This window comes from Talaromyces proteolyticus (genome assembly GCF_021365285.1).
Source record: "Talaromyces proteolyticus strain PMI_201 chromosome Unknown BGW36scaffold_10, whole genome shotgun sequence".
In the NCBI taxonomy this organism is placed as follows: Eukaryota; Fungi; Ascomycota; class Eurotiomycetes; order Eurotiales; family Trichocomaceae; genus Talaromyces; species Talaromyces proteolyticus.
In genome coordinates, this window is record NW_025764286.1 from 2,061,663 (window position 1) to 2,075,344 (window position 13,682).

The window sequence follows — 13,682 nt, forward strand, 5'->3', positions numbered from 1 at the left end:
GATTACACATTACATAAGCAACTACACTCGGGTATACAATAAGAGTGTAGGAGAAGTGTAGGAAAAGACAAGAAGGTGATTGGATATACAATCTGTATACGGACAGATTGTAGGGATATTGTAGGAACGACATCTATATAAACACACCCATTTGCATGTATCTAGTTTACCTTAGCATAGTTCTTTAACATAAGTCACTACGATTATTACTATCAGTTACACTGTAAGGGTCAGCAAGGCAATCCCACTTGAAGTACTACGGCACTTCAAGGCATCGCTCCTACTTTAGTTGTGTCTTACCCTCACCTTTACCCTTCGGCAACCTTTGTACTTCGTTACTAGTTACCCTCAAGGAACCTCTGTGTGGTTCAACACATCGTATCGCTCCTCGACACAGCCAGTGACAACTAGAGTGGGTCCCGGTGCGTGACAAAAGAACTATCGTCTTGACCCCGAGGAACGATACGGGACAAGTACTATCAAGCAGGGCCAATTACTACATTAGGAAAGTATTACCCCAACAAGACTACTAATCATGGCAGGCAACAATGCAACTCCAACACCCAGTACCACTGGAGGACAAACACCCAGTGTTCAATCCGTAATGGCAGTCAATCAACAATTACGTGAACGAATTAGCCAATTGGAGAATGCATCACACGCAAGGATTAAGATCAACAAACCAACTCCGTTCAAAGGAGATAGGACCAAGCTGAGGAGTTACCTAGCACAAATGCAGTTGTACTTTTCTGTCAACTCGCACTTGCTGCATGGGGAACCAGACAAGGTCTTGACAGCTTCAACGTTCCTAGAAGGAGAAGCTATGGATTGGTTTGAACCCTATGTACGGGCATGGTTTGAGATAGCCCCAGATGACAGGGAAGACGAGATCGATGAAACCTTTGCGGACTACAATGTATTCGTCAGAAAAATCAAATCAACCTTTGGAGAAATCGATGAGAGAAATAACGCAGCTCAGAAAATTCAACGTCTGAAGCAGATCACATCAGCCTCAGACTATGCGTCGAAATTCTACCAGATCAGCTCTCATCTCGGATGGGATGATGAGGCCAAAGCAGATCGATTCTACCAAGGACTGAAAGACGACATCAAGGATGAGATAGCCAGAATACCCACTAGGCCAGACAATCTCACGGACATGATTGATGTAGCAGTCAAACTCGACAATAGGCTCTACGAACGACGTATGGAAAAGAAATACGGCGGAAACTGGAGCAGTGGCAAGAAACCATACCACCACAAGAAAAGGGAGGACCCGTATGGACCTCGACCTATGGAACTTGATGCCACTCAAGAACAGCCAAAAACGAAATTCGACAAGTCAAAGATAAAGTGTTACAACTGTGGGAAGACGGGCCACTTCAGGAGAGAGTGTAGAGTCAAACCACAAGGACGACAATTGAATGCGACAAATGAGGAAGACAGAGAGTCTTACCCGAAATACGACTATGACGACGCGGAACAGTATGAATCGGGAGACACCGAAGAGTTCCCAGAAATGGACGAAATCCCAGAAAGCCAAGGGTGGCGACAGTACGAAGGGATGAGTCAGGTCGAAAAGATAGAAAGCCAATTGAACGAAGCTCTGAACGACATCGAGAGTTCAAAGACGGCTGACAAAGAAAAAGGAAAGCAGAAGCTTTACGAAGTTCGGACACACCTCGAGAACAAGTGTGGAGCCGAGTGCAGGGTAATCTTTGAAGAGAAAGACCACCCAGGGCACGGATTATTACATTGGACCTTTTGCACAATGGATTCATGCACAATCCATGGGGAAGCAAAAGAAAGCCAGGGCTACTTCCCAAGAAAGAGGAAGCAAGCGAAGATATCAAACTGCGAATGGAAATTGACGCAGGAATGGAACACCATCAGCCCCTCGAAGAAAAAGGTGGTGCAGCTCAGTGAAGCTGGGAGTTTCGAAGAAACTCGTAACCCCGAAATAGGCAGAAAAGACGATGATCCACGAGATGGATTCGTAAAAGCCTGGATGAACGACTACATTCAACTACCTTATGGCGAAGACCCGAAGAATCAGCCATGTGTCCATACCAACCATGACCTCACCAGAATTGAAAGGATGCAGTGCATCATAACACCATGGTATGAGAAAGAAGGAAGAATGAGCGTAACGAAACAAATGAAGGAATGGAAATGCCAGACGGCATGGTGCAATTGCTTACAGCTTGAGCAACATCCAAAGCATCGGATGTTATCATGGAAAATCTGCTACAATGACGAATGTATAACGCACGTACACCCTAAAATTAGGGCTGGGGAATTTCCAAAAGGGAAATGGCCGCAGCATGCGGACAACTGTGCATACGAAAGGGCAGAACTCAACGCAACGGCTTGTGGAAGGCAACTAAGAACCACAGTGGCCATATACGGAATAGAGATCGAAGCAATGGTCGATTCGGGAGCAACGCACAACTTCATGGATAAAGAAACAAAACGAACATTGAAAATCTTGGGAAGGAAGAAACCCCAAGCAGTACCCATCACAGGACTCAGCGGGGTGAGCCTGCAAGAAGGGGGAGTCACACATGAAACAGGGTGGTTGTCCATGGTATTAGGAAACCATCACGAGATGATCAACTTTGACGTCGCAGAACTGGGACCAAACGACATAGTTCTTGGAATCCCATGGCTCAAGGTTCATAACCCGGAGATAAACTGGGGAACTGGCGAAATCAAAATGAATCGTTGTAATTGTGGACAGATATCTCAGGTAGATGAAGTCACCGGACAGGCGGGAGACTTGAGTACGACGGAAGAAGCAGACGACTTGACTTCCTCGTGGACTCTTATACGGAATGGGACCAAAGGGGAGGCCATTACCGAACACCTGAAAGAGGAGTGTCAGATCGCGGCAACCGCAGAACCTGAACTACCTAAAGAATATGAACGATTCAAGGAATTGTTCAACGGAACATACAAGAAATTACCTGAACACAGTGAATGGGACCATACCATCCCATTGAAAGAAAACGAAGAACCAAGACCTCAACGAATCTACCCCATGTCAGAAAATGAGACGGCAGCACTTAAGAAGTACCTGAATGAAAGCTTGGAAAAGGGATACATCAGACCCTCAAGCTCGCCAGCAGGATACTCCGTACTCTTTGTGGGAAAGAAGGGGACTACTGACCTACGACCATGTATAGACTACCGACAACTGAACAAAATCACTATACGAGACAGTCACCCATTACCCCTGATTTCGGAAATACAAGACAAAATACGAGGAAAGAAATGGTTTACGAAACTCGATATTACGGACGCGTACAACAGACTGAGAATCAAGGAAGGAGAAGAATGGAAAACTGCATTCAAGACCAAGTTTGGACATTACGAATATCTGGTTATGCCTTTCGGATTAACCAATGCACCAGCAGCATTCCAACGGTACATCAACCATGTAATCGGGGATTACCTATACGACTTTACTGTCGCATACCTCGACGACATATTAATATTCTCAGACAGCATGAACGATCACGTACGACACGTAAGGATGGTCCTACATCGCTTACGGGAAGCAAAGCTACAGTTGAAGCTTAGGAAATGCGAGTTTCACGTACAAGAAACGGACTTCTTGGGACACAGAATCACTCAAGAAGGGATCCAAATGGATAAAGAAAAGGTACAGGCGGTACGAGACTGGCCTACACCAAAGAACGTTAAAGAAGTGCAATCCTTTCTCGGATTAATCAACTACTATCGACGATACGTGAAAGGATACGCAGGGATAATGAATCCCATATTCAAACTGTTACGAAAGGACTTCGAGTTTGAATGGACAACGGAATGCCAGAAAGCATTCGAAGAAGCGAAGCTTCGGCTCACCACCGCACCTATACTGATGCAACACGACCCGGAGAAACCAACAGTGTTGGAAACAGACGCTTCAGATTTCGCAATAGGAGCAGCAATGATGCAGGAAGGACCAGACAAGAAACTACGACCAGTAATGTATTACTCAAGGAAAATGCTTGATGCAGAACTCAATTACGAGATTCACGATAAAGAACTGCTAGCCATAGTGACAGCACTTCGACATTGGAGAGTCTACTTGGAAGGAACTAAGTTCCCAATACGAGTTATCACGGACCACAAGAACCTCACCTACTTCCTCACAACCAAGGTTCTTAACCGAAGACAAGCGAGATGGTCGGAATTGCTAGCAAACTATTGGTACGAAATAGAATACCGCAAGGGAAAAGACAACGAACGAGCAGACGCTCTAAGCAGGAGACCGGATCATGAAGAAGGAATCAGATCACCAGAACCAGCCCTGTTCAAGGAAACAGATAGGGGAACACTAGTACATAATCCTCAAACGGCAATACTCGCAGCAACACTAGAAGGAGTAACAGACTCGGAATTACAAGACAGAATCGCAAAAGAAACCGAGCAAGACGGACTGATATTCAACATGGTAAACAATGAGGATGACCGAATCACAATGACGGAAGAAGGATTAGCATTTTGGCATGGTCTAATCTATGTACCAAAGACACTCAGAACGGAAATTATCCAACTTCATCACGACAACATATTGGCAGGACACCCAGGAGTATCAAACACTCTAGAACGAATTACGAGGAACTACTACTGGCCAAAAATGATTCGAGACATCGAGAACCACATCAAGGAATGCGACCAGTGTCACAAGAACAAGATTAATAGGCACAAACCTCATGGACTAATGCAACCACTGGAAGCACCAGAATATCCATGGCAATGGGTAACAATGGATTTCATCGTCAAACTACCAAAGTCGCAAGGAAACGATTCGATACTTGTGGTAGTGGACAGAATGACTAAATATGCGCACTTCGTTGCAACCACGGAGCAATTGACAGCAAAACAATTAGCAATACTGTTAATTGACAAAGTCTTTCAGCACCACGGTATACCTGAGATTATGGTCTCAGATAGGGGACAGACCTTTGCATCGAAACTATGGAAATCCATGATGGACCTTATGGGAGGAGAACAGCGGCTGTCAACCGCTTACCACCCACAGACGAATGGACAGACTGAACGAACGAACCAAACATTGGAACAGTATTTACGCCATTACGTCAATTACGACCGAAATAATTGGGCAATGCTACTACCTATGGCACAAATGGCCTACAATACAAGCAAGCAAGCCACCATAGGAATGACACCATTCAAGGCATACACAGGAAAAGAAGCAAGAATGCCAGGAGAACCCAAATACAAGCAACCAATCGCACAAGAAGCAGAAGAAATGGTCAACGCAATGAAGGCGTTACACCAGTATTTACACAATGAAATTGAAAATCAAGGACAACAATCGGCAAGAAGATACAACCAAAAACATCAGAAGGGACCTGATCTCAAGAAGGGAGGGAAGGTCTACCTTTTACGAAATTTAGACGCCAAAAGAAAGGAAGACAAATTGAACCACCTACGAATTGGGCCATTCGAAATTGAAGAAAAAATCGGAGAAGTCAATTACAAACTAAAACTACCAAAAGCCATGAAAATACACCCAGTGTTCCACGTTTCATCATTGGAACCAGCGCCATCAAATGCAAAACTCCAAACAGATATCATTGTCGAGCAAGAGACATATGAAGTCGAAGACATACTAGGAGAAAAGCAAGTCAATGGGAAATTTGTCTACCTGGTCAAATGGAAGGGATACGATACCTCAGAAAACACTTGGGAACCTATCGAGAACCTCGCGGATGCTCCAGATGCATTAGAGGATTACCGACGGAGGAACCCAATTCACCAGGCGGAGACATTGGCAGGTTGGCGAACAAGGCCTCAAAATCCACGTCGGAGATAGCATTTAGTTGCATCTCTCTCGTCGGAGAAGGAGGAGGGATGCCATCGGGATCCTCCTCATCTAAGATCTCCATCACGTTGGAATCATGATCCAACATTTTCGAACCTCGCTCTTTGAGAAACTGCTGTTGTTTGAATAAACGATTTATTTTCGCGGACAGATCCGCCTGTTTTGCAAGAGCATCGCGAAGCTCTTGATTAATACGATCCTCAGCTTTCTGAAGATCTGACCATTCTCGCTCACTATGAAATCGCTTTTCGCATTTGCGACCACGACGTGTGCACGACGCACAGTTTCGACTTTTTGAATCCATTATGCAAATCTCGTTTTTACTTTTGCAATATTCGCACGGATTATCGACGGGGAAACCGTTTCGACGGATGCGATCGGACTGGGACACACGATAAGCCAGACGGTCCTTTTTAGGAGTCATGTTGACGCATTTCGGACACTCACCAAAGGAAGCAGGGTCACGCTGGGAACGAGGGCGCGTCTTCTATTTATACCTTTGAGGACAAAGGACTTCAAGGAGGGGGAGTGATGTTACGAAACCAACATATGCAAAGCTAAGGACAGATTAGGATGTCTTAAGCCACTTCAGGGCAAGTGTCTGTTAAAGCGGCTAACACCACGGCCAACCAGTTACCACGACCACACACAGCCCGTTTGCTACTCACACGGGATTACACATTACATAAGCAACTACACTCGGGTATACAATAAGAGTGTAGGAGAAGTGTAGGAAAAGACAAGAAGGTGATTGGATATACAATCTGTATACGGACAGATTGTAGGGATATTGTAGGAACGACATCTATATAAACACACCCATTTGCATGTATCTAGTTTACCTTAGCATAGTTCTTTAACATAAGTCACTACGATTATTACTATCAGTTACACTGTAAGGGTCAGCAAGGCAATCCCACTTGAAGTACTACGGCACTTCAAGGCATCGCTCCTACTTTAGTTGTGTCTTACCCTCACCTTTACCCTTCGGCAACCTTTGTACTTCGTTACTAGTTACCCTCAAGGAACCTCTGTGTGGTTCAACACATCGTATCGCTCCTCGACACAGCCAGTGACAACTAGAGTGGGTCCCGGTGCGTGACAGGACGCTCCTGAGTCAGAATTTGGCTAATTTGGTAAAAATGATAAAAAAATATAAGATATAAGTTTATTTGTAATAAATAATTAATCAAATTATAATAATTTTACGTAACTAGAATTTTTATATTAAATTTCTGTCTTTTTATCTAAATTACAACTTTTAAATGTTAATGTTCAAGTAATCCTAATAAATTTATTTAAGTAAAGTGAATAAAAAATTATATTACAAGAGATTATTCTAATAAATCTAAAATATTTATTTATATTAAAGGTAAAGGTACTAATCTTAAAATTGTTTGGTTGGCGTCAATGAGTTTATTCCGGGGCGACATTTCTGGGCCGCTTGGGGCGAGGAATTCGTTTGTACATCGTAACGTTAGGCACCAGTTCGGGGCAGGAAGTGGCGGGAATTAGGGGCGTATGCCCCTATAAGCCCCCCTAGCGCCTAATAAGATGAGACCTTCACAGCTTACAGCCAGGCAAGGTCGTTCAAATTGATTATGATAATAATATTAGTTTTATTCCCTACTGTACTGTGAATAAGACTCTTTTATGAGGTGTCTGACCGTACGTACGTCCGAATCAAATTTCTCCAGACTCTGCACACTTATTGCCAATGGGAGATTCCTATTGTAGCATAGTATTGCTGGATCCAACTAGTATTATATATGGCATCTAAACACGCGGATGGACATTCTAAACGAATTCTGACCCTGCGTACTGACTGTTACTCAACCTTGAAAATCTTAGTTCGTCTTCAATATCCACCAACCGATTATACTTGGCCACTTGCTCGCCTCGACAAGGACTGTCGGACTTCGAATGCCCAGTTCCAAAACCAATAGTGAGGTCGGAAATGAAATCATCGGCCGTTTCGTCAAATCGATGATATCGGGTATACTTCGGAAGTCAACCAAGATAGGAGATAACTCGGCCGGAATCGAGAGCCTCTCTACTAGGCCACGCTAAATCCGCAAATTAGAAATTTTAGAGGGGCGATATTAAATTGAATTTGATTGGTCGGACTACAACAATACAGACAAGAAAACTCTCGGCGTTGGTTCGGACATACTTTGTATTCGCGGAAACCAGAAGCATGATGAAGTGCAAAGAAGACTGCGAATTCGATATAATCACTAATTGCGCCGTCTCCATCTGTGATATCTACACTCAAATTTTTGTCCGAGGAAATTAGCACCGTAATCTAGTTAATCAGTAAATGAATTTAGTTAATAATTATTAACCTACTCTATATCTATATCTATATAGATTTATCTACTCTATAACTTATATCAGATGATATTCGTGCAATAGCTGCCCAATTTGCGTCGCCTCTAACTTCTCAAACAAAAGTTTTCGTATCCTTTCTGGCATCCATGTTAAAAGCTCCTTTCCATCTCTCAGTTGACACGACGCACTCAACAAGTGCCTCACGTCATATGTTGAAGCAAAAACCTCTGGTACTCCGCGGTCGACCCCAGTAAGCTGATACACGGATTCCATGCCTGTTCGAACAGAATACTCTGTAGTGAAGATTGTATCGCGCGTGGTTTCTGCGAATTGGCCGATGAATGCGAAATTTTTTGACCCGGTAGGCACAACGTCAGGACGATCTCCCGCCTGCCGGGGCATAAAGAATGATGTAACATACGGCATCATGACGGGAACGCACTTTGCACCTTCAGCAGCAAGAACTGGTATGTCGGCTTCTGGAACACCCATATGATACAGCCACTCTTGGGTAATCTCTTCCCCAGTACAGTCTTGCATGCCCTTTTTGACATAGTTGCCAGGTTTTTCTGTGGACAAGCTGTAAACCCAAACGACAATTTGATCTGCAGGTTGGCTCTTAAAATGAGGCTGTCGATTTACAGTCCAGCTCATAAGCCAGTTAGAGTCTCGTACGGTGACGATGCCCCCTGTTACCACCTTGCCACTGAAAGGGTCTCGCTTGCAAATCTTCTGGATGTACGAGGGAATGCGTTTATCTAAGGTCGTCACAGTTGCAGACTGCCACTTTGTAGAGGGAATGTCGCCACAGAATACCTCTGGACGACCAAAATCTTTCCCCTTAGCCGCAATACGTCGCCAGAGATCCCATGCAGGTGCAGGGCCGTCTTGGATAGTAGCGGGTGTATGTTGGTCTCCAAGGTGAGAATTCTCCGTCAAAGAACCTATTGTCAAGAAGACTAGATCGTCGACGCCAAGGTCTTTGCCGCCTTTTTTTTCGTCTTGGACCCAGTGGATATAGGTGGCCTGCTTTGTATCACCAGTAATGTCGAAATCGACATCATGCACTGTGGTGTTGAATTGAAACTTGACACCCTGATCCTCGAGCCATTTTTTCAATGGGAGCACCAACGATTCGTACTGGTTGTACTTTGTAAATTTGAGTGTAGAGAAATCAGGCATACCGTGAATATGATTGAAAACCGGTGTAGATAGAGTTTCATCTCCAGCGCAGAGTGCCAAGTCTGGAATGCAAACATCGTCTGCCAATAGAGCCAAAAGTTGCTTTTGAAGAAGTCTTGGCCAAATACCTCGTCAATTCTCTTATTCTCAACGTCTTGCCTCGACGCCAAGAAGAGTTTGACCATTTGCTTCTGTGCAGCGTCGCTCAAAGTGAAGAGCTTGCCTGTCTGGGCATCTTGGCCGCGTTCAATGGTTGCGCGCTGCAGCGAATAGTTTGGATCACGCTTATTTAACCAGTAGAACTCGTCCAGAACACTGGCTCCTTCCTCTTCAATAGATGGCACAGAGCGAAATAGATCCCAAAGACACTCAAAGTGAGCTTCCATTTCACGACCGCCGCGAATCACGAATCCTTTTTCAGGAACTTTAAACCCGTCCAGCGCACCACCAGGGAGGTGTAGCTCCTCTAGAATGGTGACATTTTTTCCAGGCATCTGAGCATCCCGGACAAGAAACGCAGCCGCAGAAAGTCCAGCTAAGCCAGAACCAACAATCCAGGCATGTTTATTGTCAATGCCTTCGGGTTTGAGTGGCCTAGCAAAGGCCTCGTAATTGCCGCTACTGTAGTACATTGTTGTTTTAGAGATGAATGTGGTTCAGTGCGAAGAACTTGTATTTCTCACGCGATGCCATTTCGTTTTATACTTTAAATAATTTTCGCCGTCTGCGGCTCTGAATCTAAGCCTGTTTCTCTTTTCATCATATGTTGATGTGATTCCAACCATGTGATGACCGGAACAGGCGAAGGCCGCTAAAGCCGGAGTTTTTAACCACCAATATGATCGAGTGCTGCTAATTTGATTGGCTGCCTGTCACCACCCGCCACGGAGAGTACGTATTTGGTATGGATGGTCCCATCTTATCTTGATCTCTTGTCGTGTCGCAATTTATTGACAGGTGATGGCCGACTATTTATGCACACAGAAAGACCTAGCGAGTGATCCATACCTAATTGTGCTGCCATTGGTGCCATTACCATCCAGCACCCATCGCTCCACGACGCACAAGACCGAGAAAACTAATTCTAGTTGAATTGACACAGTGGCGGTGCCTCTTTCACCCGGGTAAATACACTATATTAGACGTCTGTAATAGCGAATATCGAGCTGGAAAAGATAACAACAGCTAACGAAGAGCCTGCCCCAAATAACGAAACAATAGCCCAAGTTATTCCTAATCGCCACCTCTCATCCGACCGTGTCTTCCAAATAAGCTTCCAGTAGTCAACTGCCGTGTCGCATCTCCTGATCCAGTCGTTACTTTTGCCGCCGTGGTCGCAGTCAGTGGAGAACGTTTTCACGAGCTTTGTGGGCTACCGTCTGTTCCGCTTGGAGTTACTGCTCCATCAACGGTGGCGGACCGCTTTCGGGTGACAGCCACCCCACGATCTCATACTGGCGAACTCCCTGAGCAGCACATTCTCTGCTACTCTTGGGATTTCTGTGGGAACCATGCCAACTCCGCTGAACTTGAGACATTTCGGTTCTCTAGCCGACCAGAGAGTCTTCTTTGAGATATAGGCGGGCATCGCGGGGCGATAGATGCAGCGCTATGGACTCGTGAGACGAATCTTGAGAGTCAGATAGATTCAGATGAAGATAAGTCTGGTGATCGTTCTACTGCCATATGTGATAAACGTACTCAGGCTGCGTGCCTGGGTAAATGCCCTCGCCCCTTTATATGTACAACGTGGCTGGACGCTTGGAGCGGCCGGATCGCCAACTATCTTTGAATCATAGCCTTAAAGACTTCTAGTGGAATAGTACTTGATTATGGCCTGTGGTATCTGGCGAGTTTTTGTGTTATACATATAGTAGCATCAAAGATACGCGCAAGCTGCGTACTCATTCTGATTAACTGTCATCTTGTGCCATTCAAACTAAATTTATCTTATTTTATTATAATTATTACCAATTTTAATGACCCTGCCTAGCTTTAAGTTACGAAGGTTTTGTTTTAGTGAGCGCTAGGGGCCTGATGCCTCTAATTTATCTTGCTGCCTGTCTTGAACTGGTGCTCAGTGTTAGAATGTATAAATGAATTCATTGTCTCAAGCCGCTTAACAGCGTAGGAGATTCGGGGCCCTTATAGGGCTAGTAGGGCCCTGGCTACCCTCTTAGAGGCCAAACTTGCGGGCGGAGCCTGCCAATGACAGGCTGCCTAGAGCTGTCACTCTTTCCCCGGATCGCCCATGCCTTTTTAAAAACCTCAAAACTTAATTATTTAATTAAATTAATATAAAATTAAATTAATTATAATAATAAATCATTTAATTAATAATATTAAAAAATACATATTTTAAAATTAACCTTTATTATGTTGATATTTATAAATTAGAATTATTAAATAAAATAAAAGATTTTAATAAAAATTAAATTGATATATTATATATAATACAAATTTATTGAAAAAAATAAGTATAGGTAATTAATAAAAAATTAAAAATAGTAAAAAGGTTAATTTTTATAATTTTCGCACTAAATCTGACAATAAGAATAACACAACAACAGTACTAGGCTTCTATCCAAGGACAGAGTGCACTACTCTGAGAAAGGCAGGTAGCCCTCCGCTCAAACTGATATATAGCAGCTTATTATCAACTAGGCGTATCATGATCAACATAGCCATTATCGTCGATTCGCACTCCGCTTTTTCCGCGGGATTTTGTCCATCAATCCGTCTTCCGCCCATGAATCGCGTTGTGTTTTTCCCCGCAGATAACCAGCTTGGCGGGATTTGGGATTCCCAGGTCCTGTAAATGTTGGACTATTTGCTGGGTTTTGCCTATATAAGCTGGGCGGAGATCCACATTTATCGTGTTTTCATTATTTACCTCGAAACTCCTGAGTCAGTCTAAGTTGTGGTTGACGAGTTCATGACCCACGCAAGATAACCATCGGGAATGTTGGTTAGGGCAAGGTAGTCCTTATCATACTGGCCGTGCGTAAAATCAGTCATTGGAAGTAGGGATATCAAATGATAATTACCAGACTATCTTAAAGAACCAGTCATCTCTGTAACCGCAGTGATTTATCCATATCTATACATTTCACACATGTAATAGGAACACATATTCCGAACGTGTAATAGCAGATCAAAATGCTGCGTTCCCTAGTCGACGCACTAGCCGTCTCTCCCACGGCAGAAACAAAGTCATCTGTCTGGATTAACAATGATATCCGTCCCCTGCCACCCTCGCGACGGTCCTGGGACAGATTCTCCTACATTTCCTTCTGGGCAATCAATCAAATCTGCTTGTCGAACTTCCAAATCGGTTCGTCTCTCGTTGCCATCGGCCTTTCTGTCTGGCAGGCCGTCATCGCCATCATTCTCGGCAAGATTATCGTCGCTCTGGTCGCTATCTTCAACGGCTATGTTGGGGCTACATGGCACATAGGTTTCCCAGTCTGGTCTCGTGTTGTATGGGGTATATACGGATCGTATGTGGCTCTTATTCAGAGGGTCTTTTTCTTTCTCTGGCAGGCCACACAGGCATGGACCGGTGGTCTTTGCGTCACAGCTGTGTTGAGTGCCATTTTCTCGGGGTTTCAACATCTTGAAAACACGTTTCCAGCATCGTCCCATCTTACGACGAAGGACTTCATTGGCTGGGTTATTTACAACCTCATCACCATCCCCATTCTATGGGTGCCTCCAGAAAAGGCGAACAAGCCACTCGTTGTCATGAATGTAATTTCCTTCGTCACACTCCTGAGTATAATGATCTGGCTCTATCCCAAGCACACGGTGGCGGCCCACTACTCTCTCAGGCTGCAACCCCAATGACATCCAGCCAGCTGGGGTGGGCGATTGTCCAAGGCGTTACCACAGTCATCGGTAATATCGCAGTCGGCCTGACCAATCAGCCAGACTACTCTCGATTTGCGCGAAAACCGGGCGATCAGGTGTTTGGACAATGGTTTTCGATCATTTTCCTCGGCGTACTTCTCCCCGTGTTTGGATGTCTGACATCCTCTGCCTCTCTCCAGATATACGGAGAAGCGATATGGAATCCACCGAACCTAGCTCTGAAATGGATGGACACGGACTACAACGCCAAGTCAAGAGCAGCAGCTTTCTTCGCCGGTGTTGGCCTTGTTATCTGCCAACTGGCGATTAATACAGTCGACAACTCGTTTTCTGCAGGAATGGATCTGAGTGGTCTCTTCCCCGGTTCATCAATATCCGGCGCGGCGCATACATCGGTCTGGTTATTTCCATCGCCCTGTGTCCCTGGGAGCTACTTGCCAGC

General features: G+C 44.6%; 2 protein-coding genes across 2 annotated transcripts; one reads left to right on the forward strand and one right to left on the reverse strand.

The window, feature by feature from the left end:
* Positions 1-8,161: 8,161 nt before the first annotated feature.
* On the reverse strand, positions 8,162-10,305 carry BGW36DRAFT_386324 (putative myosin-crossreactive antigen). The gene is made up of 2 exons (XM_046217004.1): positions 9,373-10,305; positions 8,162-9,337 (listed from the first exon to the last, which is right to left on the reverse strand). The coding sequence occupies exons 1-2, from the start codon at positions 10,000-10,002 to the stop codon at positions 8,246-8,248; spliced, it is 1,722 nt and encodes a 573-aa protein (XP_046069176.1). The 5' UTR covers positions 10,003-10,305; the 3' UTR covers positions 8,162-8,245.
* A 2,224-nt stretch (positions 10,306-12,529) lies between these two features.
* BGW36DRAFT_431037 (permease for cytosine/purines, uracil, thiamine, allantoin-domain-containing protein) lies at positions 12,530-13,588 on the forward strand (the record flags this gene model as incomplete). Its single annotated transcript, XM_046220917.1, has 3 exons — positions 12,530-13,120; positions 13,201-13,518; positions 13,577-13,588. 3 exons carry the CDS (start codon positions 12,530-12,532, stop codon positions 13,586-13,588), a joined length of 921 nt encoding a protein of 306 aa, XP_046069177.1.
* Between the last annotated feature and the right edge of the window lie 94 nt (positions 13,589-13,682).